This window comes from Tinamus guttatus, unplaced genomic scaffold (genome assembly GCF_059628265.1).
Source record: "Tinamus guttatus ecotype Peru unplaced genomic scaffold, ASM5962826v1 Tinamus_guttatus_pri_ptg000035l, whole genome shotgun sequence".
NCBI lineage: Eukaryota > Metazoa > Chordata > Aves > Tinamiformes > Tinamidae > Tinamus > Tinamus guttatus.
In genome coordinates this window covers 1680830-1707102 of record NW_028288569.1, presented here as the reverse complement: position 1 = coordinate 1707102, position 26273 = coordinate 1680830, and the positions used below count along the sequence as shown (strand labels likewise).

Here is a 26273-nt window from a genome sequence, read left to right as displayed (position 1 = left end):
AACTATATTGTAATCAAAATACTTCCTAAATGCTGTACTAAAATAATTCCTAAATGCTGTGCTAAAATGCTGGCAAATACTTGATTATATATATTTTTCTAGGACTAAATGTTATATGACAGAACATATTCATTGTTTTATATCCAAAATGTGATTGAGAAGTGTAAGGTACAGTAGGTACAGTGTTGGAGCTGAATTCAACAGACCTGGTTGTTTGTACCTCTTCAGTTTTCTATGTGCACATGAATCCATTCTATAAAAGCACTATAGTTTCAAACAAATGTGCTAAACAGTACATTGTCTGTTGTTGTTCTCTGGGTAAAAGCAGATCACTGAGTTCTACAGTTCAAAAGGCAGCAATGGCAGCAGTATCCCATTAACAAACATCAGAATCGCAGACCCTGACCATTCTGGCCCTGTTGTTTTGTTTACTGCATGATAAAGGTGCAAACAAATAAAATAAAAGTGAAAATTGCTTCTTTTCAAGTATTCTGCCATCCTCAGTGGCAAAATAAATGTAATGTAACCACTATAGGGTTAAGTGTGACACAACCAGAGTCCAGGATTCAGTGGGTGAGTGACTAACTGCATTGCTTCCCTTCTTGTGTCTATAGCCCAATTTCATTGGCAGGTATCTATGCACTGCAAAAGTAACTGCCCTTCTGGCTCCTCAACTAGTATTTAAATGCTGAAGTGGCGTTAAACTTCACTAGAGCTAAATTCACAACCTAGTGAGAAATGGGGATGCTGCATCCATAGTTGTCAGTTTTGCAAATTATATAATCCTAATTTTTCACTTATTTTTGTTTTTTTGAGGGATTGTTCCAGCTAGGTCTGACCATCTGTGAGGTATTCAAATTTCTATATTTAAGTAAGTCATATCTATGAAACTTGTTGCCAGTTCTCTTGAAAAGTTTGATTGATCTGAAATGTTGCCAGTAACACATATGTGTATTATAAAATTAATAACATTATGTTTTCAGAAATGAAGCTGACTCTCGTGTGAATGTGCATATTTAAAAATGACAGAATTTGTAGTTTGGGCAGATACCATAGCTATACAATCCTACTCTGCTGCTGGCAATACCTTGACAAAAAACCTTTAGGCTAAATAACTTGGGGCGAAGTGGTTAGTTTTATGGCAAATATCTGACTGATTATATGTTTGCACCTTTAGGGAAGTGTCAAACTGTAGAAGAATGAATCTGGTCATTTACTAGGTCACCCTTTGATGCTCCAGGCCAGGCAGTGAGATGGCTCTGTAAGGTCTCTGGTGGAAGTGGCTGAAATGTGTCCACGTGTTCTGGTTTGCATGAAACTGGTCAGCAAATAAGTGTGTTTTACTTTGCTGCTGTGTGTGGTTCTTGGTTTGGCCGGGCACGGCCTTGTGGCCAGCAAAGCCACTGCACTGGCAATCGGGGTGGGCAGCCACGTGCTCTTGCCTATGGGGGGGTACTGGGTTGCTAGAGGTCATGGGCAAATCTCATCAACCTCTCTAAGGAGCAGTTCCCTCTTTTTAAATCAGGATAATGATTTTGATTTCCTTTGTAGAAGAAGAGACTGAGACAGTTGGTCTCAGTCATGGAAACATCCAAAACATCTAGTAGAGCTACTCTGGTACTTCAGCAAATGTAGAGAAGACATGCAGATTTCATAACAGATAAAAATATTTTTTTCAGTAATACTCCTATTCCGTCTTATATTCAGATTTCCCTGTCGATACCAGAGGTCTTATTGGAGGGGGCAATTATCACATCAATATGGTTACTTCAGAATTCATATTAAATTCATCTGTGTGAGATTCCCGTGGAATAGCTTAGTATGCACAGTAGAAATACTGAACTCTGATACTTGTCATCAATCATGTGAAATATTCTAGACACAAGGACTGAAGATGTATCTCACATAACTACTTTGGGGAAACACAAATTATAAACCCTGTTCTGCTAAAGGGCACCTTCATGATTTTTGTTTTATTAAAATGGGGTTGGATTTGCATCACAAATGGATTTAGTTATTGCTATCTAACAAATTCACTGGAGGACTCTGATTCAGCATTCGTTTTTTTTTCTCTTGGTAACCCAAGGCTTTGGGTATATACTGAAATTCATATAAAACTCAATATTATAGTGGTGGTGAGTTTGGAGAGTTTGGCAGTGTTTGGTTATAAAACAAAATTGCAGGAATGTTGATGCCAAGAGTAACTGGGCAATGTCAGCCGACTTCCCTGTGTTTCATTTGATTTATCTATGAAACAGAAATAACAAAACATAAATGCATGCACCCCTTGTACAGATGATCCCAATATCCAGCTGAGCTGGCAAAGGCTGATTGAATCAGAATTTGTATTTTATCATCTCTTCTATTAATATAGTTACTATTCATCTATCTACACTGTACTATCTACCAGATCCTGTGCCTGTGTATATAATACTACTCCAATTTGTGAATTTTAGTCTATGCTTCACACTCAAAACTTGAAAGTGTGTGATTTTTGAATTTAGTCACTGCTTCTAGCCAACCATTCTTGTATTGTTTGCTTACTTGTTCTCCCTGCGTAAGACAAGCTTGCAATTTCTATATAAATTGGAAACTTCATTTTTGAACATGTAGATTGCTTTTCATGATTCTCTCATCAGTATTCCTGCTGTTGGAAAAGTGACAAAAATAAGAATACTCATAAATGTGGTTCTGTACATAATAAATAAATACAACTAGTAATTATAATAACTTGGGGCTAAATATTGTGAGCAGTTCTACATGAATGCTGGGGGAATGGAAAGGAAAATCTGAGTGGGCTAAGGACAGAATGTGTTTGTTACCTCTATGGCAGAATTTTGTGGAACTAAGACACAGAAAGCAAAAGTTTTCCAAAAGATTGATACTAATAATTGATAACCACCATTGTCATTTCTTTTCTTGTTAAAGTCTCTGGCAATATGGCCAGGGAATATGCTAAGAGCAGAATCCATCATTAAATGTGCCTAAATTGTATAAAGCACAAGCGTTCATGTAGTAGTTAAAAAAAAACAGAGAAAAAAAAAAAAAACTAATCTCATTTTAGTCTAGTGTCATCTGCTTGCACATGATTCAGGCAACTTGGAGATTTAAGTGGATGGAGAAATTCTTTGGAGTCATTCATGGGCTGCAAGCTGGTGAACGTCATTGAAATCATCCTACATGATATATTAGCAGCCAGATTGGTATTTTAATACCCTGTAAATTTCTGACATGTAACTTTATTCAGAAGTACCACATTGTATATTACAAAAAAAAGAGATGTCATATAATAAAATTGCATAACATTATGCAATTAATGTAGAAGACACAAAGATGTGTTAGAAATAACTTTAATAACCAAGAACATTATTTCCCTACAGGCTAGTAAGCATTCAGAGGTAAAACAGACAAAAATGGGATTGGTTTCCATAGGAGTGTAAAGGCTTCATTTTCAGTACTGTTGGACATGGAAGATCAGAGTTGAAATAGTCTGAGAGTCACTAATAGTGTTTGGTGTGTTTTAAAATGAAGTGGTGAGTTTTCCTGCAAATAAAAAATTACACTTGAAAGTATAAACAGCTGATTTTAAAAGAGCACTTTAGCATTTTTTTTTCTATCAGAAATTGCACGCTTATTCAATTAGCCCACTCTTTCTAGGCATTTATATGTTCCCCATGGTTACAGTAATTTTGCTTGTGCGCATAAACAGACTCCTGACTTGTAGAAGCAAGTAAAGTTGGGAACTTAAACTGCACATACATATTTGCACTTGAATGCGCAATCTTGCTAACCATGATGAAAATGCAAGCATGTAAATAACATTTTTTAAGCTTCTCCTTTTAAAATTTGGATGATACAAAGTATTTTCATGGTCAGTTAGATTGTACTCTCAATGATATGATTTCTTGCCACTTATAATAATGTAAAGGAGATAGTTGCATAGAGAAAAAAAAATACAAAAGAATTCCATAGCTTAGCTGATCTATTATAAAAACAACTGGTCGTATGAACCCAAAACTGAGCACTGAGATCCTAAATCATTAAAAACTACAGTCTTATAATAAGGCCATAACAAGAAATGGTATCCTTGTAAACAGTGACTGCACTATTCTTCAGTTTTTTATTGTTAATAACTGCCTGTAGGAATATTATATTCCTTCAAGGTATGCCTTCTCTAGAAAGCTGTTCTACAGTTTTGTAATAAAGTAATAAGTCATGTCAGGGAGAGCTTTAGCAGGCTTTCAGTGTGCACCTTGAGCGTGTTCTGAGGCATGAAGCCAAGTGCCATTAATTATTTGAGAAGGGCGCTGGTAACTAACTGTTCTTACACAGAAAATCAGTCTGATGCTGATGGGTTAACCAGTCAACGAATGTCATCGCTGCAACTAATAAACTGGAAGCTTTAGTATTTGTCATTATTTGAAATTGCACAGTGCCAGATGAATCCCCTCCAAAAAAAGCACCCTGCAAAACAAATAAAATAATTGATAGGGTAGGAATTAACCAAGGCTAGCAGATTCATTTGTTATGGACAGACAAATGTGCAGCTGCAAATTCAGATGGTCTGTTCTTGCATGGGGTATAGTCAAACCCATGATGAGCTAATTAATGTTCATGCTCATGCTGTTCTCATAGTACTAGCGGAGAGGGCAGAAAGCAGAGGAGAAGGATTAGAGAGAAAAATCAATTTACAGTATCAGCAAAGGGACAGGGAAGAAGAATCACGTGTATTGTAGCATTTGATGGAAGATATCATGAGACTGACAAACTGTTCTCAATACATATCAAAAATTTTTGTACGTAGATCTGTTAAGAAAGCACTGGCAGACACTTAGACTCCTTCTGATAGCAGGAGGCATTTTTCTAGCATTTCTGTTTACTCTAAGATTAAGAGATGATTTTGTAACCCTTATCACTAGTCTGAGAGCACTCTTTGTTAAACTTCCAGATAAGGATAAAATGTTTTTAGAAACCTACACCACAATGGCCACTACCTGAACGTATTTACAGTACTGGGGAAAAGCTGACAGTCAACATAACAAATATCTTGTTGAACTGGAAGCCAAAACTAGTAAAGCAACTCTGATGTGAGAGATCTATCTTATTATCATAATTGTGGGAATTGTGAGAAGGAAGGAATGGAAAGAGAGGACACCATATCTGAAATGGATTTGACCATTTCCTCAGATGCTATGTTAGGACCAGTGCTGCAGAGAAGTTCTCCTGGGGATTTGCATTTATCGTGATTGTAAAAGATACCCAAATGAGCACGTCATTGGAGAAATCCTGCTCTTGCTTTTGTGATACAGAGGTGGATAATTCATAAAAGGAATTAGCTACAAAATGGATCTAATACCTATAGACAAGAGGCATCGTCTCTGCACCTCTTATTTTTTTCCTGTTGCAAGAAGAAATATGTGATACAGTCATAGTGTCTAATGCCTATTTGCGGTGTCTTCTTGTAAGGCAGGCTTTCTCAGTTGTACATGAGAGTGTAAACAATTCTCTGAAAATAGAAGGCTTCATGGCCTTTCAACTTAAACATTAATTCTTTTTGAAGTGGTGCAGAGAAAACCTAGCAAACACAAGTTCCTTCCTTATATTAAATAATATTTCTTACAGCTGTTTTTCAAACTTTTCTTTTGTAACATACACTGCAGTGTTGAGAACCTTATCATACACCTTTTTTTTTCCTGTTCTTCCTCAAAAGCCCTTCTAGCAACAATTATAGCCTAACCACTATTTCAACTTTCTTTTATGAAAAGCAATTTGACATGCTGAACAACTCCCAGCAAAGTTAAATAAACTACTCTCTGCGTGAGTTACGGTGTAGTGTCCTTGGTCTAATGGATTTTCTTGATTTCCATATTGCTTTAGTCTGAGGACTAGCGGAGCAATGGTTTCTTCCTTTTCCTTTTATTTTGGAAGAGATAGAGAGGCCTGTGGAAGAATCTTCTTCAGAAATGAGGTTAGGGAAGTGCTCCTGCAACACAAAGGATGTATAACCCCTTGCTTTAAATTACGAACTTTCTTTCATTTGGCCATTGGCTTGAGCACTAACAGTGAACTAAACATGTTAAAAAGGCTCTGATATACAAGCATTCTGTCTTGTCTTCTGCCATGCACCAGCAAGCTTTCTTATCTGGTGCTGTGCTCAATTCCAAATTGTGGATTTTCTGTGGTGCGTATCCATAAAGCGCCAATCCACCAAAACATGTATTTGGAGACAGAGCATTTGAGTATGAGTAGCCCTCGCCCCAAAGAATTTACTGGATTTCAGGCACCCTACAACAGATGCTTGGTTACCTCTCTGACCTATTGAGGGAGGTGCAAGCTGTTGCTTTAGCCCCTTTCCTGCCATCACCAGTGCTACTGTCCCTGCCTTCCAGCCATTCCAGTCGCTTGCCCTTCGTGTGAGACAGTCTGCACTTTCTCCTTCCCACGTCAATAAATGTAGGTGCCGTGTGCTTTTGTTTTGTGACTAAGAGCATCCCGCACAGGCATTACTGGTGCTTTGCACATCGCCCAAGCAGCTCCAAGGCAGGCTGCCAGGGGGACCTTCCCGCATCGGCCTCCCTTCCAGAAGCTTCTCGCCCAGCTCACGAGCGGCCATGCGGTTTGCAGGCGGGATGGTGCCCGTGCTGACTGTCAGGGGCATGTGCAGCACACTTGGAGCACCGTTACAGGCCTAGCTTGCCAGTGCCTCCGCCTGGAAGGAGGAGAGCTCAGGGGAGCCAAAGTTTACCAAGGTTGAGTTTTTTTAATGGCAGTCCCTGTGGCGGTGCCAGTACTGCAGCGCGTTAGGGCCATGTCGGTGCTGTTCAAAACCGAGCTCTTCCCGAGCTGACGGCCTCGTCTTTTATCTAGGCAGCCTTTTTATTGACTTAGATGCCAGAAACATTTCCCTCAAAGCACTGACACCTTCTTAGTGGGCACAGAGAAATCGCTGATGTTCACCTCAGTTCAGCCATGTGGGATGAAGGCTGCTTTGGGTTTGATTTTAGCCCGAGCGTGTTTTTCGGTGCTGGAGCTTGAGGCACCTGTAGCAGCGCCTGACACAAATGAGACTCGGCAGGCACCTCTGGGAGCTCTTCTCGGGAGGCTGAGCTGAGCTAAACGTGCAGGCAAACTAACTTGCAGTGTTGAAATTTCTTTTAAAAAATAAATTAACTCTGTCGACTCATCAACATGTGTGGCTTAGAAATGGGTTCAATGGGTAGTTTAAAAAGGTTGCAGACCCTGTGTAAAGCAGGGTAGCATGTATTGGGAATAGCATTTGTTTTATTAGTAATAGTTTGAATCGTAGTATCTGGGCTTGGTATTTCCAATCAGGTAAGCCCCTTTTCAGCTGCTTATAATTTTGCCAAAATTTATTCATTTATGTGAAAACATCCTGTCATCTACCCATAGTAGTACTAGGTTACATTTACTGTATTATTTTCAGAGAAGAAAAAAGATAATTCAACTAGCTCTGAGAACTAGCTCTGAACATACTGAAAACATTTTCCATCTATTTCTTTTTCAAAATTATACTATTAAATGTAAGTTTGCACAAAGGCATGTAGGATACTGTTTTGTATTTTAGAAACTATGAAAATGAGTCCTAAGTCAAGATCTAAAAAGAATAGATAATAACTTAAATGACCATGAGTATTTAATACTCTTAATTAAATCACATTCTATCTGGTGCTATTTGTGCTTATGTGCATCAACATCCATTTGAAATCACACACTGAATCATACTTTTGTGAGAACTGTGCCATGCTTAGGCCGGTGATCTCCATGGATATGAATATCTAAAATAATCTGAAAAATAATCATACCTATCAAATGTGTTACTAAGCTATAAAATTAAGAAAGAAGTTAATTGCACTGCTTAATTTTTGGAACCCGGGATGACTTTTATTTTTCCTTAATGGAGTCAGTCGTTGCTATTACAGTCATTTTAGATTTATTTCAGGCTCTTGAGGATGGAAGGAAATAATGTATGACTGAATGGGAAAACATTTTTATTATGCTTTGAAGCTGCTGATACCAATTTGGCATTAAAATTTAATTAAATTAATTAATAGGCTACTTCTGCACACCTGTTGATATATAGCAGAAATAAATGAGTTCTACTCTGCCCATTATAAATTTTAGAATTTTTTTTTATGACAAAGTTTGCATGGATCCTAAACCAATTATCTCTCAGTGTTTAGTGCATGAAAAGAAGGTTGAGATTTCTTACAACCTAAGCAGGCCGTAGAGATCATCTTGTATCTCATTGTTGTTTTGTTTTTGTCTCCTCTGGCATGTTTTTCTACATACAAGCACACAGTTTTATATATATTTCTATATGTTTTATAAAATAAATTATGGCATATGTATAACATAATAGCATAATATTTTATAAGAATTTATTAACATATATAAAAGTAGGCGTAGGCAGGTATATGTGTGTGCGCATGCACATGAAAATGCATTCAGATCAAAACAACACTTTTGTGAGAGAATGATGGCAGCAAGCCAAGGTGGCATGTGTTAAGTTGCAAGGTGGCGGAGGGCTTTTAAGCCTTGCTCTAATGCATCTGGTCCAAGAACTTACCTGCAATGGAGTATTCTTTCCAGTTAGAAATTAAAAATAACAAGGCCATTGAATGATCTATTAGATGTGACTGTGGCATACGTATGACCGTCTCTGATACTATATGTGCAGTAGGTGAACGATATCATTTACAGACACTGAAGAAATGCTAATTAACAGTGTGTTTAAGTCTATGAGGCAATGTATGGAGAATTAACCAAATTAATTGTGCATTCCTTATATAGGCATAATGAAAAAGTGTGTAAATAAGGTGGCACAGACAATGATTAGTCAACCTGTGACAGCCTATTTCTGCTTGGGATTCAAGAGCAAAGAAAAGGGCATCAGGAGATGTAGTACTCCAAAGGGTGACTCCTTCTGGACCCCAGTCTCCCACTTGGCTGTAGGTGAAGGCTGTAGGTTAAATCCAAAAGCTGGCAGCCGATCTTCAAACCTTCGGATCAGCCGGACCTTTGAAACTCCTTCCGTTGCGTGGAAATGGCAAAGAGCAGGTTTTGATTAGACCACTGCAGAAATGTGGAAAGCAGCTTAAGTCATTGAGTAATTGTTGCTCTGTATATGAAAAGCAAGGCTTAATAATGTAGCTCATTTTCACACTGCAAAAACTATTTGAGTCACCACAGCAGCAAACAAGATGTTTCTCTTTGCTGCTATCAGAAGTCTTTAGTTAGCAGCTTGAAAGACTTTTAAGAAGTAGCTGACAAAGCACCTTAAGAAGTACAGAACAGAGTTCATCGGTGCTGTGTAGTGCAGATTCCAGCTCTTTCATGAACTATTGAATTGTATCTGGTGTGACAGGCACCAATAAAATTAGTATCATTGCTCTCCTTATCTGTGTGAGTTTTTGGATAAACTGCAGATTTTTTAAAAAACATAGTATGTGACCTGAATCACTGCTCAGGTTACTGTATTGTGGTGAATATGTTGTACTGAGAAAAAGTACCTTGATGGGAACTGACACATTGCTTGATATCTCCCAATTATATTTTTGTCATTGCTGACAGTCATTTTAGTAAACAATATCAATAGAATATTGAGATCCGGGAATGTCAGAAACTAAGTCACTGTTAAAAAAAAAAAAAAAAAAACACAACTATAAAACGAGAAAGAGGAATTAATTTATCTATATTCATTATGTAGTTATATTTGAGAAAACAGCCTTATACCTGTCTCTCTCTCTTTTCTCCTCCTTGCTGCTTCAAAATCAAAGGTTTGACTATCCATCTATCCTCTATTGTCCACTTCAAAGAATAGAAATATTAGGGAGCAAAAGATACCCACAAGAAAAAGGAATTGCATTGGCCATATATATGGAGATGTGCTCCTGGGCATGCAGAAATATTTTCAGAGCAAACTTACAGCAAATAAAGAGGCAAATCAGTTATTGTTCTAAAAAAAAAAAAATTAGTCTGTCTCTAATTTTTCTAGCAGCTTCAGTTGTCCATTTTTTACCATCTGTAGAAATTGAAGCAAACTAGGTCTTGCTTTCTTGTCACTTGATGTCTTCTGTTCATGTGTTTTCAACTCAGCGCTCCATAACTTTTAGTCTGTCATGACTGGCCTTTCTCTAGTGAATTCTTCATTCTCTAGCCCACATAGGCTCACTATCAGTTTAAATATAACTCGAAGTATATTGCCTCTCTTTTCTCATGGTCCATTTGTGAGCTGAATAAAACAAGGAAAGAAAAGAGAAAACCCCGTAAGATTACATAACCAGATTGTACTCACTTTCAAAGAAAATTGCCATCATAGTTCCTACTGCTCTAATTCTGTCATTTGCCAGTTTGACTCTGTGATGATATTCTGCCTTTCATAGGTAATGCACAGCATGCAGCTTTCATTAAATCCTTTTCTCTTGATCTTTCCTATAAAAGTTTTTTTTTACTATAATGTAAATCAGTTTAAACAATGTTATCGTTCCCAGTTTCTGCACAATGGTAGACTAGAACAGGCCTTACTAGATTGTTCTTTTTGTAAAGTGATTGGATGTCAGAGTGCTAAGGTGGCTTTAAAATCTGAGTATAATCACAGACTGACAGAAAATAACGAACAGGAGAGATGTCAGTCTCATCATAGTGCATTAGTGGGTTTCACTAAGGGATTAAAAAAATGTATGAAGTGGTAAAGCATAGCAAATCATATGTTCCAGAAAGATTAAGCCACCTCTTCCACAACTTCTGGCACTTGCCGATCATTGTAAATGACAACACTGTCTTCTCTATTTTAATTTGATTTATGGGTTCTCAGCCAGCTATAAAAATCCAATTTTTCTGAGGGATGTTTTTCTGCACACAGGGCAGCAAGTGTCAGACATACCTAAAAGTTGTTCCTAAGTTTCCTTTGCACTCTCTTTACTTCAGCTAACTTGATAATCGTTGATTCAGATCCTGTGAAAACATGTGAATTCATTTTATTTTTCGTGATGAAATACTCCCATGCATCAATGAAAACGGCCTTTTCTTTAAGGTAAAAAGATTTACAGCTATTAAGATATCCATAGTGTTTGCATTTACCAGATTTAATTCCTATGCAGAATAGTTCCCACATTTCAGAAGAACTTAGTAGGCATTACAGTCTCAAAAAAATAAGGACTTTGCTGCAAGAGAGATGACAACTGCATTTTGTAGTAACTTACCCATGACCTTATTTACTGGAACAGGCAATTCAAAAATGGTTCTTAAAAGCGATGTGCCTCTCGCCAGGAATCCAATGATCCCTGTGGAAAGGCCAGAGTGATCCCTGCCCCACGAGGGCGCAGGGCACCAGGGGCTGCTCCAGCCCTGGGCACTGGGCGCTGTTGACAGGATACACAGAGGCCGGGCCAGGTGGGAGCCCGTGGGTTGGAGTTGGTGAAGGACCGCGCGGTCCGTGATGGAGCTGCGACTGCTGCATGGGGCTGTGGCAGGGACTAGAGCCCTGGCAGGGGCCCAGCAGCTTGAGGACAGCTCACACAGGCATTCCCGCTTCATGCAAACAAAATTAAAAGTCCTGTATTAAATATATAATTATTGATATTACACACTTTCCATAGCTTTAAAACATTACAGCCAAATCATAGAATCATAGAATCATAGAATGCTTAGGGTTGGAAGGGACCTCTAGAGATCATCTAGTCCAACCCCCCTGCATACGCAGGGACACCTAAAGCACGTGGCACAGGACTGCATCCAAGCGGGTTTTGAAGATCTCCAGAGAAGGAGACTCCACAACATCTCTGGGCAGCCCGTTCCAGTGCTCTGTCACCCTCACTGTTAAGAAATTTTTCCTTAAGTTCCTATGGAATTTTTGATGTTTCAGTTTCCGGCCATTTCCTCTAGTCCTATCAGTGGCCACCACTGAAAAGAGACCATGACCGTCCTCTGCACTCCCTCCCTTGAGGTATTTATATACACTGATTAGATCCCCTCTCAGCCTTCTCTTCTCCAGGCTGAACAGGCCCAGCTCCCTCAGCCTCTCCTCATAGGGCAGATGTTCCAGGCCCCTGATCATCCTTGTAGCCCTGCACTGGACTCTCTCCAGCAGCTCCACATCCCTCTTGTACTGTGGAGCCCAGAACTGGACACAATACTCCAGATGCGGCCTCACCAGGGCTGAGTAGAGGGGCAGGATCACCTCCCTCGACCTGCTGGAGACGCTCTTCTTAATGCAGCCCAGGACAGTAGAGGACATTTATAGACGTGTTATCATTCATGAAGCAAATTAAATTAGCAGCATTTCTCTGTGTAATCGCTGGTATTTCACTGGAGAAAACTTTAGTGTCTTTGAATTGTTTGTTCAAATATTCTGCTAATTACTTAACCATTAAGACAATATATTATCCTCCCTCAGGCTTTACAAAAGTCAAATCTCATACAGTTCGTACAATTAGCAATTCACAAAGTCACTTCTGTTAGATAAAGTTGGAGAAAATAAGATGTCTGACGGTGATTTAGAAGTTAGGGAAAAAGGCTGCATGTTAACAAAAACAAAACCTAGTGTTTTTGGAATAGTTGAGGCATTTTTCAGACAGCTAAGTTGTACTTTAATTTATTCAGAAACAGCTTGTGAAAATGATTGATGCAATAATTATTAGCTGAGTCAGTAAAATGTTGTAATCAGAAATACTTGGAAAACACTGATTTATCAACCTGTACAAAGTCACTGAATCACAGGATGCTTACAAAAAAATTTAAAACACCTTTATCTGTAGGAACATTTCTGGTAGCCTCAGTGCCTGCCGAGGCTGCGGGGGCAAGGCCTGGCAATGCAGACCCCTGAAGTTTATCTTCTGGGCACGCACACTTGTGTGGCCCCTCACCAAAAAAATCAGAGGTGGGGTTTGGCTTGGCTTTGCTTTGCTTTGGCCAGGCTTTCTGGGCACTTCACAAGAGTGCCAGAGCAGCATGGCAAGGTGCCGAGAGGACTTTAAGAGCACATAAGGTGGAGGAGCTGCCACTTCAGCTGTCTGGGGGGATGCAGAGCCTGCCTCTCCCCGCACCTGTGGACTATACCCCTAGCAGCCCCCATGGCCGAACCCTAATGACCCCAAGGGCTGCGCCATAAGGGCCCTAACGACCATAACGGCCACCACTTTGCCAGCCTTTAAAGGAGTGCAGACCGCAGTCAGCTCTGGCAGGAAAAGATGGCTGCAGTGTCCTGCTGGTGGCTGTGGTGCTGCTGCTGCTTTGGTGTTGTTAGCAGCAGATGTGCAAGGCCTGAGGTGCGATAATGCTACCAGCCTGGAGTGAGGCTCTCCTGGGGCTCCTTCTATAGTTCTGTCCTTCTGTAGCCTTTGCTGTATGGCAGCTTTGAGAGGCCTGAGCGGGTAGTGGATGCCTCTGCAGGCTTTTTGGGCCTAGAGTTCTCCTCTCTGACACAGAGTGGAAAAGAGAGACTGGATCTTTAAAAGTTGCCATTAAGCAAGTCTGTCTTTCTTCTGCTTTCCGGAAGTAGTTATTAGATTTGATAGATCAGTTATTTGATCCAGCATGACAGATGGATGCAGTGTTTTTGTCTATGACTAAACATACAGAGGTTGCATAAGTGACTCCATAGTAAATGTTCTGGTTTCTTTATAAGCTTGTGTACTTAGGTAGGTATGTGTTGTTTTGAGTGTAGTGAAAATCTTCTGCCACATACTGCTTTCAAAATCCTCCTTTTAACAGCGGTACTGCACTGTTTTCTCTGCAGTGCTCTAATAACCAACAGGTGAATTTAGTCCAAAACACGTGGTTTCTGAGCCACTTTAGGCTTCCTGAAGGTTGGCTCCAATGACTGTGGTGGTTTCAGGCTACTGCCAGAAGGGGAGTGCAACCTGTGGGTGCGTGCTGGGTGATGATGTCTGCTCTTCTGCTTGCCTGGAATGACACTTTTTGCATATATCAGTATTTGGAACAGACTCTTAACTTGCATTTTACAAGGAGTATAATAGTTTGCATAAAAACACTTTATTATTATTATTATTTCCCTCTCCTCTTCATTTTCCAAACACAAAAATGCACCTGTTTAAAAGCTTCCAAATTTCTTTTGGAAAGAAATTGGTGTGCCATAAGGCAGCTGTGCATTAGCTACTTCTGTGTGGCTGAAACACCCACAGGGCAACAAACAATGGAAATAATATAAATTCAGGTAATATCTAAGATGCTGATTCATCTGGATAACCTTAAGGATATGAGTAAGTCTATTGATTCACCCTTCTTCGGAGTGATAGCCTAATCCTACTTTTAGATAGCATGTGATTTTGTGTCTCAAAAAATTGAATGCAACATCTAGCGCTTGTAGATGACTTGATACAACAACCTGAAGCCCCATATGGTGATTTACATGCAGTAATGCAGTTTAGGGCCTCATACCAGAACATATACAAACTGAAACTTACAAGAAGTTATGCACAGATCTGGTATTGCAGTGGAATTTGCATACAATTAACACCTTCATGCATTTTTCCTATGATTTTTAATAGGAATTCCTACAAACTATGATAGTGAACTTGTATAGCCTTGAGTTCCCTGAAGACAACAAAGGCAAAATAGTACTCAGTCTTGGAAAGATATGGCAAAGGAGAAGAAAGGAATGGAGAGGAGCTTCTTGTTCTTTTCTTTACAGCAGGTGTTGCTCTGTTACGGACCATGAGCAGTGTAAAGATATATTTGGCTTATACAAATTTAGTCATAGGCTCCTGGATTTAAAAAAAATATTTGTTTTGCTTTGATTAAAAATGTACCTTGGAACTGCCAGCTCTTTAATCACAGACTTTTTCATATGTAGCACCATGTGTATGAAAAGTAGTGATTAAAAGGCAGGAATTTAATATCCATCCTTTGATATACTGTAGCAGGATTTGGGCATAAGAAAGGCAGAGAGGAGCAGACCCGAATAAAGCTCTTCCCCCATTTCCTGTTGCCTCATGTCTCCCTTCCAGTAGAGCAGAGCCAAGTCAGTGCCTGTGGTCGGTGCCTCCCGTGCTGCCTTCTTCCTTGAGCCAAACCTGCTGTCATTCCAATCAGTGGAAAATTGCCACCGACTCTAATCACAATTGTATCCAACTGGTAGTCTTCTTTCTAATGGAAAACCCCTGCAGTTCCCACCCGTCTTATCTCTGACACCAGAAATACTTACATTTTTTCTTCAGTGACAGCAGGGCAGGATTCCTCCCCACTGTCTATTCAGCAAAGTCAGAGAAGCACGCTGGGAGAACTGCTGAAATTGTTGGGTCAAAGTTAAGCTCTTCAAATTACATCTGAAAAATTGGCTCCTGGATTCTGATAGGTAATTAACTGCTGTCTTTCCCAGTCCCATCTTCTCACTCTGCCCTCAGCTGCTAATGCAACTGCCTTTGTTTCAAGTCTTTTGGAATCAGAACTGATGTGTTATCTATAAGTTAATATTTTTAATAAGTAACTTAATATGAATTGACAGTGAATCTGTAGAACTGCTTATTCTTTGGTAGTTTTATTTATAGAAGACCTTATTTTAATATTGTCATTTTGGCCTGTGGCGAGAGAAGAAAATACCACCTAGTTCCTGTAGCAGTATAAAGATGGGCTTGAATATGTCAAAATCAGAAACAGTACATGAATCCTCAAATTGTATTTATAGCAATGGCTCCTGTCCTGCTGCTGGGGGAGTCAGAAGGGTTGTGAGACTGTGCAGTCTATGCATTTTTGAGCTGCTCTGTCATTTGTTTCAGTTCTGTTTTCTGGCTGAGAAGTCGTAAGACAGTAACTGTTATAAAACAGTGGAAAAAGAGGTACACATATTGGCCTGTGTAAATGTGGTAGCTGGTAGAAGAAAGGAAGAAATAAATTTCAGTCTAAACATGTGTGATGAAGTCAGAAGATGGTTTTAAAATGATATTGCATAATGCAAATCTGATTGATAGATTTATGATTGGGTTTATTTCAATGAAATGTTTCTGCTTTGTAAGACCAGCAGAAAGGTTGTGCTCTCATCCAGAACCAGAGGGACTTCTGCTCCAAGTAACTGGGACATGGTGAGCTCTGACCATCTCAACGTCCCCCCATCTCCAGGCTGTTTCCTGGCACAAAGAGCAGCAGCCTCAGGCTTGCAGTATAGCAGAACCTCCTTCCTGCATCCCTAGCAGTGGTTATGCCAGCACCTCCTAGCCCCTCATGCCAGGGGGTGCAGAGGACCCAGCTGCTGAGCTCCTTCTGTCAGAGGTTTCTCACAGGACTGTGGGCAGGTCAAACCTACCAATGAGTGCAGGAATAAGGTCACCCCAGTCCTTGTCAAAGTACTGTGAGAGTTAACACACCAACACATTGCCAGTCTCCATTGCTTCAATATGGAGGCCTTACAAATAACTGTAGGATATAATAAACTATCCCACCCATTTTGCCTTATTGGCAAACAACATAATCAACATAAACCATACACTTGTATTTAATGATACGAATGTCTTACTAATGTGACATGAAGTTTTCTAGCTGACAAATTCAAGAAGCAGTGATGGCTGTCTATAAATCCTAGAAAGCAGAGAGGATGCGTTATAAATACGTAGGACAGATGTTACTTGTGACCAAGACTTGCTACTATTCATGAAACCTGGTTTTCTTGTTTTGCAGCCTGCAGGCCTGGGTTCTATAAGGCATTTGCTGGGAATGTGAAGTGTTCCAAGTGCCCTCCCCACAGCCTCACCTATGTGGAAGCAACGTCTGTGTGCCAGTGTGAGAAAGGGTACTTCCGAGCTGAGAAAGACCCACCGACCATGGCATGTACCCGTAAGTGTGATCAGCATCACTGTCTGCAGTTGGTCTCCCCTGCACCTCCTTTATTCACTCGTGTGTTTAAAAACTGGGATGAGTTTGTGTATTTTATGCAGAATCCTGTTGAAAAACAAGGGTTTTTTTTTCTGCTGTGAATTCAGAAAACAAGATTCTATATACCTATGATGTCCCTGAAAATAGAAAAGTGTTTCTTAGCTTAATGACTTTTAAAATTATATTTCTGAGCAATAATACAGGATATGTAATGATTGTTACTTAAAAGCATTTTAATTATGAGTAGGTATCTTAAGCACATAACACTTTGTTATAGAAAAAACTTTCAAATACTGAAGAGTTTTTTAAATTGATATGACATGCACTCCTATTTCTCTAAATTTAAATGAAAATTATAATAACAGGACAAATACTATCTCAACATATAGAAATAAAAGCCTACCTCTGTAAAACAGAATCATAAAAAGAAAGGAAAGATATATCCAATCAGGAGGAGATATAATTAAATACTCTAGCATATCCTCCTCTTTTGATAGAGAGTTAATCCCTCTCATATAGCTACGATAATTAAAATTAGTTAGATTTTCCATAATTTTATAAGATAATTGTTTGTTATCTTTAACTAGTTTAAATTGGCTTTAAAACAAAACTGATGCCCAGAAAGCTAGGGGCACAAAATTCTGGCTGAGAAGAGATATTGTTAATATTTGATCAACTTGCTTATGTCTGGAAATATTGTAAAAACATAAATTTTCAGTTATTAAAACACTTTTCTTGCTTGCTGGAATTCATTTTTTTGGTCATAAAGCAACCATACCTGTTTGTTTAATCTAAAAAACTGGAAACTAACAGCAGTAGGATTTGAAGGTCTTTGGATAAAATATCCTATTTATATATAAAATGCTATTATTTGAATAGGACAATTAAAATCTGTTTGCAAAATTTTCCAAGATAGAGTTTCTGGTGTAGCATTGTGCTAGCTCTTTTGTGGAGAATTTGTTTATTAAATCTCCTTAATTTTGTGCCATGGTCCTTTTGATGAGATAATTCCGAAATAATAAACAGGTTAAATGCTTGAAGCATTTTAATAAGCCATGTGTACAAAAGGCTCAAGAGATAAAACTGAGGTACAGTTGCGATAACCAGCAGTGCATGGCCAAAAGTGTGGTATGTCTACACTAGATAAGGCAGCATCATATAGAAATATCCAGGTTGACTCTAGAAAGAAATAAAACCACGTTAGCAGAACCAAACTGCTTTCCATGGCCCTGCTAGCCTGTCTTGGTGGCCCTGTCCTGGGCACTCTGGGTAGGCATCAGGCCACCTGGAGCTGATGGCTGTAGTCAGAGGCATTCTCTGATCTTGCAGTCATTACCTAGACGTTTCCTGTCCCCTGAATGAGACAAACAGGTTCACAAACCAAGGACCTTTAGGAGAAAGTCTAGCCATAGGGCTTTCTGAGGGGAAGGTTAAGTCCTAACCTCCACCTAGGTATGGCATGTGGCGTTCAGGGAGCTACTGCAGCCCAACCAACCCTTTTTGCTCTCAGCTGGCTCTGGAACAGGGCATGTAAGCCTACACACACAGAATAGGAGAAAACAATGTTTTTCTAGGCTTTCCACAGAAAAAAATGGTCATTACAAATAATTACACTCAAATGAGTGCCCTAAGCGTAGGTCATTAACACTTAGACACAGAGCAAACATGCTTCCCAGGCTCTCTTGACAGTTTGTTGCTTAGAAGGACAGTTTTGTTCGTGCTTTATGTAGATGTCATTCTGTCTTATTTACAATTCATTGACTCTTCATCTCAAAAAAACCCAGTTCTTTTCTCAAAAATGACTCATATGGCACTGTGATTCTATAATTATCTTTCAGGGCTCAGTTGGACACCCAGCTCACGTTTAGTACTGATAAGGTAGGGAGGAACGTGAGAGCCTTCCAGCACCAAGGAGCTGGTGCCTACAATACCCCAGTGGTGCTGTCTCTCCCCAACAAAAGAGGGATGTTAAGAGCTGCTTTAGCTGAAAACTGGCAGAGGAGATTTGCTAAGGTCCCTTCCTGCTGCAGATGGCAGCCAAAGCAACGGAGGGAAGAGGGACAGGGTAGAAATCAGCCACAACAGAGCCTTGTCTTTCCCTAGAGGCAGTGAAACCCATTTCAATTTCTGCCTCGCTCTTGGTGCACTGCTATCGTGCTTTGCTCCTTCAGTCTAAGTAGAAAGATATTGGTACCTCATTGACTTTTGTGGCAGATGCGTTCATCTTATACCTGCAATAATGATGATTTCACTAATTGTCAGCTCTGCAAACGATGCTGAGACTGACAAGCAGACTCACACATCATCTGTAATGAAGAGTCTTCAGGCCAAATTATTCCTTAAGTGGTGTCTTTAGCCCCAGTGCTTTCAAATTATGCTTTCAGTTATTAAAATTATGTTTCTGTCATAAATACAACCTCACTGCCTTCAGCTGGTCTGCACAGATGTGGCTAATTTAAATTTAATAAACAGTGGGATTGGTGGTATATGAGATGGAGTAGAATTCAGCTTGTTCCCTCCAAACTTGCCTTACTGTAAGTTCAAAAGTTAGAAGATTTGACCAGATGACAAAGCTGTGCAGTAAAAAGGCCTATCTGCATAAACCTTTGAGGGGGGCAGTTCTCAGTCTTTGATGGCTATTTGCAAATTGGTATCCTGAAGATGCGAAAGAAGAGATTAGAGAATTTTCTTGTGACTTCTTAAACAGGAGTTGGGTTTTTTATTGAATCAAAACTGGAATGAACAGTGGATTTCTCCTACAAACCTCCTCAAATGCTGACATTTTAAGCTAACTGTTTTTATATCCATTTTATCTGTTTTCCCATGTCCTGCAAAGCAGCATGCATAAGATAAGTAGATATGTTATTTTCCTTCTCTTTTCATTCTTATACACAATTAGATTAAATATTCCTCACTGCAGAATTTTTCTTCGCTAACAGAAAACTTGCATGTGTAGCAGTATAGAAAATATAAAGACTTTGATTTAAAGGACTATGAATTTAACAATTTAGCTTCAAGCATCCATTTTTTCAGCTGAGCTCCAAATTCTAATTTCATTAATTTTTTGAAAGTGCATACTATATGCTTTTCAAAAATTGTACATCTCCCATTTTTAATTCATATAACTGTATTTTATACAAGTCTGCACTTTGCAGTGCATTCAATTGAATGCTATTTTTTTATAAGAGGAAAGAAAATTACGTTAGGATATATTGTTTGTCTCCTAGCCTTTTTCCATTTGATTGGCATTTGCTATCAATCTCTTGCCGCTACTCTTTTTCCTTATTGTATTTCTTTGCCATATGTGAGTACTCTATCAGTGAGCTCTCTGCACACACAGTGAGCAACGAATAGCAGCATATCTAATCCCTTGTCTGATTACTCTGTACATAAACTCTAACATTTCCCACTATAGTGTAATTGGATAGATTGATCCATCTTTTCAAGGTCAAAGGCAGGCAAGCTTATATTGAGTGCCTGAGTCTGAACACATCTTTTTTTCACGTTATGCTTAAATAATTTTGAACCCAACAAACTTATGTACAATTCAACCTCAGCCACAATCCGCGTTCCCTACACTGAAACTTTTTGAGAACTGCATAGGGTGCCACTGCCGTCTGTCAGCAGCAAAATCAAGCAACAGTCTTGAAGCCTTCAGTGCTGCTGCATCTATTGCTATTTATATGTGCGTTTGCTTGAATTTTATTGTTACGCTCAGGTTTGGAGTTTTGCAGTCTTTGCAAAACTTGCAGTTTTGCAGTCCCTGGCTCCCATCACAAAGAAGTTCTTCATGCATGCCTTTTAGAAAAAAAGAATAAGAGATTCCAAAAAGGAAGAAATATAATATGGTATTCCACATTAAATGACATAAAAACGCTCTGTATATGCTCTGTATTATATACATATATCTCCTATCTATATGTAGGGATGCACGCGAAAAAGCAATTTGGAGCTTAGGGGCACAGATGCTGATTCTGTTTGTTCTCAGACATGGTGGTTAACTTCTGGCCTTCCTCACCAAATTCGGTAGGCAAATATCTCTCGCTCTTAAGAGCGCAATATAAGCAAGGATTCTCACTTAAAAAACAACAATGTGTTTTCCAGACAATCATCACCCAGCAGGGTTTAAAATGCTGCATCTTCCTCAGTAAACTTTGGCAGCATTTGGTTCGCTCCTCCTTTCCTCCACCAAGGGTAAAATGCACTTCAGCCTCCTGCACTTCCCCACCAAGCAAGATGGCACGTGCAATGCCACGTGAGGCCTCAACGCGGCTCCGCTGCTCTGGGCATGGGCAGCGCTTCCTTTCCCCATAAGACATCAATTCCACAGAAAGTGCAGCAATGCCCATTTCACTGTAATCCTGAAATGAAGCAAAAGATATTGTTCACACTCGGGCAGAAGAGGAAGAGCTGTGTGTGGTTTATTTATTTATTTATTTTTTAAATGCTCATCTGTCTGAACTGTGTTGTGCTCTACTGTGTGAAATCCAAACTCATGAAATTTTCTATGAGGAAAGGATCCATCATTTTCACCAAAAAAAAAAAAAAAGAAAAACAAACCTGTTTTTCCTTAAAAATCAACACTAGGAAATCCCAGAGAGCGTTGCACACAGATGTCTGCAGAAGGGTTATTTCTGCCAAGTTTTTTTCAATGTGTCAAATGATTTTTGTATAATTCATAAATGATAACAAAGCAATCAGGCCACATTCATAAAAGCCCAGTGACACATAATTTAGCTGAATCTGAGGATTAGAATTAATTGTCTCTCTTTGTTCCAAGTTCTAAATCTTAGTAAATGATTCACTGCATGTCATTACAGCTTAATATTTGCATGAAATCACAGTTTAACTGGCATAATTTAACAGCAATTAAAAAGCTATTTAATCGTCATGCAAATTGGCATGAGGGGCCTTGAGTATGAAGGGTGTCTCAGATTTTTTTTTTCAGTATTTGCAGGCGGACAGTTATATTCTTTCAGACAGCCCTAGCATAATTGATAATATTCTACCTACTCACTCAAATCTGAATGTTTAATAATTCAGGTTTCCTTTTATAATTGACAATTAAGTCTCAAATAATAAATTTATCACCCTTTAGTCTCTAGTACAAACCAAAAAGGGGAAAATAAAAGATTGTTTGTATGCCATATTGGTGGTTCTATTGATGCCATCCATATAGAATAGTAAAGCCTTGGTATAAAATTAAAATAGACAACGCTAGGCACAGAAGCAGCTCTTTATCGCCTGTGTCCAGAATAATTCCTATACTGTGGTCTGACAACGGTGATCAAGGTGACATATAAAAGCTGAGCTAGGATGACCCATTGTCATAGTATCTATAGCTTAGTTAGGATTAAATTTAAGCCAGTTTTAAAACATTGGCTTCAATCCTACAAGCAGTTACACACATGCTTAGTTTTAAGTGCATAAGTATTACCAATTATTTCAAGGGGATTACTGATTCCCTTAAAGTTATTCACATATGTAAGTGTGATTACGTCTCATCCTCCATATCCCTAAAACTTCTCATTGGTTTTAGCAGTGGGAATTTGTCTTAACTAGTCATTATTTAATTCTCACAGCATGTTTTTAAGGGAAACATAATTATTCCTCTTCTCTGCACATAAATATTGAGAACTGAAGCTGAAGTGTTAGTATTAGCTTATTCCCATCTAAAGATGCTAAGGGATTTCAGGGTAGGTGGAAGTCCAAATTCTCCATAATTTTAAGGGAAATTGAGGAAATAGTAATACTGTCCTGGCTGTGCATAAATGAACTGAGAGACTCGAGAGTGCTTGGTGCTTCTGGACCACATCAACATCCTCAAGGCAGTACCGTGCATCTGTTTGCCATTGGAAAACTATATATTATTGTAATTAGTCTTTGTTAACAAATGACATTTATAATACTTCTAGATTAAAGAATTTCAAATGTGTCAACATTTTCACAACGTCTGGGTGAAAGGCCAGGAAAGAAGTATCCAGAAAGATTCTGTGTATCTGTAAAACCTGCAAAATACAAAAATAAATATCTTCTGCCTGGTCCAGAAATGTTGCTCGTTAGTGCAAATGAGCCACGATACTTTTCGTCTAAATGATTCCTTGATACTTTAGCTAGTGAATCGTTCTAACAAAACCACAGTCTCAGTTGTTTAAAGTTACAAGCAGATACCTGAAAGAAACAAATAACTCAGATGTTCCACTACATCTTACAGAAAAACTTAACATTTACCTAGTTCACATTAACACCCATGGCTCCGTATACAATTTTTTTTGCTTTGCAAGCCTTCTGGCTTTTATGCCCACATTTTTAAGTGGCCGTGTAAGTGAACACCATGAAGTGATAGCTATTTTAGGCCTTTGCCACAGTGTAATTTCTCAGTAAATTAAAACATATATTAAATATTTTCTGTTAAGTTATGTTCTGTTTCAGCATTCAGGATCATCTTTAACATATAAGAACATGAATAAACAGAATTATTTCAGCTGTAAGTGTGCATTTCAAAGTTACTCACAGGCATGATTTTTTTTTTCTTTTTTTGGGTTCTGTCAAATAGATTAAAATTTAAAAGTCCAGTCAGAGCACCAGAGCTGTAGTTGTTGCATATTGTAAGAGAAAAAAAAATGGAACTGAATGAATAGTAAAAAATGGTTATAACACTGTCTTTATTTGCTGAGATGTGAGATCCTGATTTATGTATCAAGTGTCAGGACAAGCTCTGATACAGTAATCATGCAGTTCTCCTTCCTGAAGTAAAGGTCAGATTTATCTGACAGTCCTTTGGGCACAAGGTCTTGGCCTCATGCTACTAATTGTTGAACTGGAATTTGCAAAGATATTTTCAGGGGGTTTTATGTTTAGTTCTTCAGTGATTATAGTTTTTATTAAGGACAGTATGATATTTGACTTATCTGACTCTCAGAATGGACTTGGTGTGCCAGTCAATCTCTTTGATGAAATATATTCTATTAACAATTATCTGAAGTGATTTGCAAATGACTCAGATGATAGTTTTTCAGTCTGCCTTGGAGTCCCAAAGGCAATAAAATGTTCTCTCAGAGTCTCACTCAAAGTTTAAACAGTATCTCAATCAAAACTTCATAGTTAAAACCTGATGGCAGGTTGTATAAATCATGAAAACCTGCAAGGCAAGATTGAACTTTTCAAAGCTCTGATAACCTTTCCCTAAACAATCCAAGTGCACTGTGATTTTTATGCTGAGCACTGGGAATATAATGCTCAGTCAATTCTAGAGAAAAAAATAACAGTGATTACTAGTTAAAATTTACTGTAGTCATCCTATATACTTAAAGCTTGTAGTGTAAGGCCTGGCATTTTGCCAGATCCCCATATATTAGAAGTTTTCTGTGAGCTTTTTTTGTTCCATATACAAATTATGTTTGAAAACCTTGTGTCTGTAAGTGCTTGGCTAAATAAAATAAGTTTAAAAGCAGTATAGCAGTATAGGACAGGAACTAGAGATAGATTCTACACACGTCCTTTAACAATTCCTGCCTTTCCTTCGTCCCTTAATTCTCATCAGAAAGTTCTTCCATCAGACTATGGAAACTCGGGTAAGTTACATGTGAACCTATGCACCCAGTCAGTATAATGGCTTAAGGCTTGTTGGACATGCCCTGCCTAATGTAAGCCCATACGAAGTGTGTCACCGCAGTTCATCCAAAAGCATGTGCCGAGTTTTGCCACCTCTTTCCTTGCTAACAGCCTTTCTCTCCCGTTTGCTTCTACTGCCTTTGCATTCCTCCCCATAGTCTTCAAGAATGGTTTTTCTTGAGCAGCCTTCATGTTGAATTTCCTTGAATGCCCCCATCCTCTTGTATCTGTAGCTTGCAAGGGTGATGTCTTTACTCTTACACTCATGCTCTTGTGAGGGGCCGTGTGGGAAGGAAATATTGGTAGACTGTCTCTTGTGCCTAATGCTCTTAACCTGTTGCCAGCTCTCTGTTACTGAGAAGACACAAAGAAATCCCAGCGCAACCCAGCAGAGAAAGATTGCAGAATAAATGCCAACAATTTTGCTTTTTACACTTATTCTAAAGCTGTTATCTTTTTACTGGCTTATTCAGGTTAATTCTTATAAAACATTAAAGATTACAAATATCAGCAGAGCCTCTGTCACTAGACATTAAAGGAGGAAATAAATTTTGTGATTAAAAGTATCCCCAGTATCCCACAAGATTAGTGGGTATTTAATGCAATTTTTGGGGTTATGATGTCTAGCTTCGACTTTCCCAAATATTTTTTTATGTTGTCTTACATTATTCCAGAGCTCTTTCTACTTTATTCAGCTTTGTGTGATCTCTGCTCTTTATTCTTTCTGCATTTTTTTTTCAAGGATTTTAATTTAGGTTATTTAGGTAATTCTGGACTTTGAATTTGTTACTGAACCATGACTCTTAGTTTCTGTTTGCAAATAATTGCCTTTTTGCATGTTTTGTGGTATACAGACAACTGCAGCTTAAGAGACTTTACCCTCCTTTTCTGCAGGGCCACCCTCTGCTCCGAGAAATGTAATTTTTAACATTAATGAAACAGCTCTTATGTTGGAATGGAGCCCGCCGAGTGATACCGGAGGAAGAAAAGATCTCACGTACAGTGTAATCTGCAAAAAATGCGGGTCGGACACCAGCCAGTGTGAGATATGTGGAGGAGGTATCCGATTCATCCCCCGGCACACCGGTCTGATCAACTCCTCCGTGACGGTGCTTGACTTTGTGTCGCACGTGAACTACACCTTCGAAATAGAAGCCACCAACGGCGTCTCCGAGCTGAGTTTCTCGCCCAAGCAGTTCACGGCCATCACAGTTACCACCGACCAAGATGGTAAGTTCTGGTACTGCCCGTCTCTTCCTGGGCCCCTATCGCTTGTCTGTATGTTAGGTATGTATGTCATTTATTTGTTGGAAGCCTGCTCAGGGTTTTAGTATGTTGTCAGCTTGCTGCAGTGCTTTTGGCGAAGACTTTCAACTTCTGCTGACAGTTGCATGACCAACCCCCCGTATGTAGGGCACAGAAACACGTCTTTGCTTGACCTTCAGTGTCTGCTCTGACTACCTGAGACTGCCTGTATCAGTGGCTCCAGTGGTTGATAAGAATTGGGGTCTACGTCCAGTCCTTTGCAAATCTTTCCACAGGATTTCGATTTTGAAAGACTAGAACATCACACTATCTATTCATCAGTTTCACATTCCAAAGGCGAGATGAAAGTGACCCATTTTCTTTAGTATTCTTGTTTTCTAGTCATACGTACAGCATGTTCTACTATAAGATATTTTATCATCTGTATGTGCCACTTCCTTAAGTAAGTGAGGTATCCTTGTAATTTTTCTTTTTTTTTTTTTTAATCTGATTTTGAGCATTTGTTTTGATTTTTTCCCCCCCTTATTTCAAATTCATGTTCAGGGCAG

At 39.0% G+C, this 26273-nt stretch overlaps 1 protein-coding gene across 4 annotated transcripts in view; it reads left to right on the top strand.

Annotated features, from left to right (window-relative positions):
- The window catches only part of EPHA6 (EPH receptor A6), a 483151-nt gene that overhangs the window by 221346 nt on the left and 235532 nt on the right, over positions 1-26273 (top strand). For all 4 annotated transcript variants that reach the window (XM_088533416.1, XM_088533408.1, XM_088533399.1 and 1 more), the window contains 2 exons: positions 16651-16806; positions 25354-25689. In XM_088533416.1, the coding sequence (XP_088389542.1) occupies positions 16651-16806; positions 25354-25689 (492 nt within the window). The remainder of the gene's footprint in view (positions 1-16650; positions 16807-25353; positions 25690-26273) is intronic.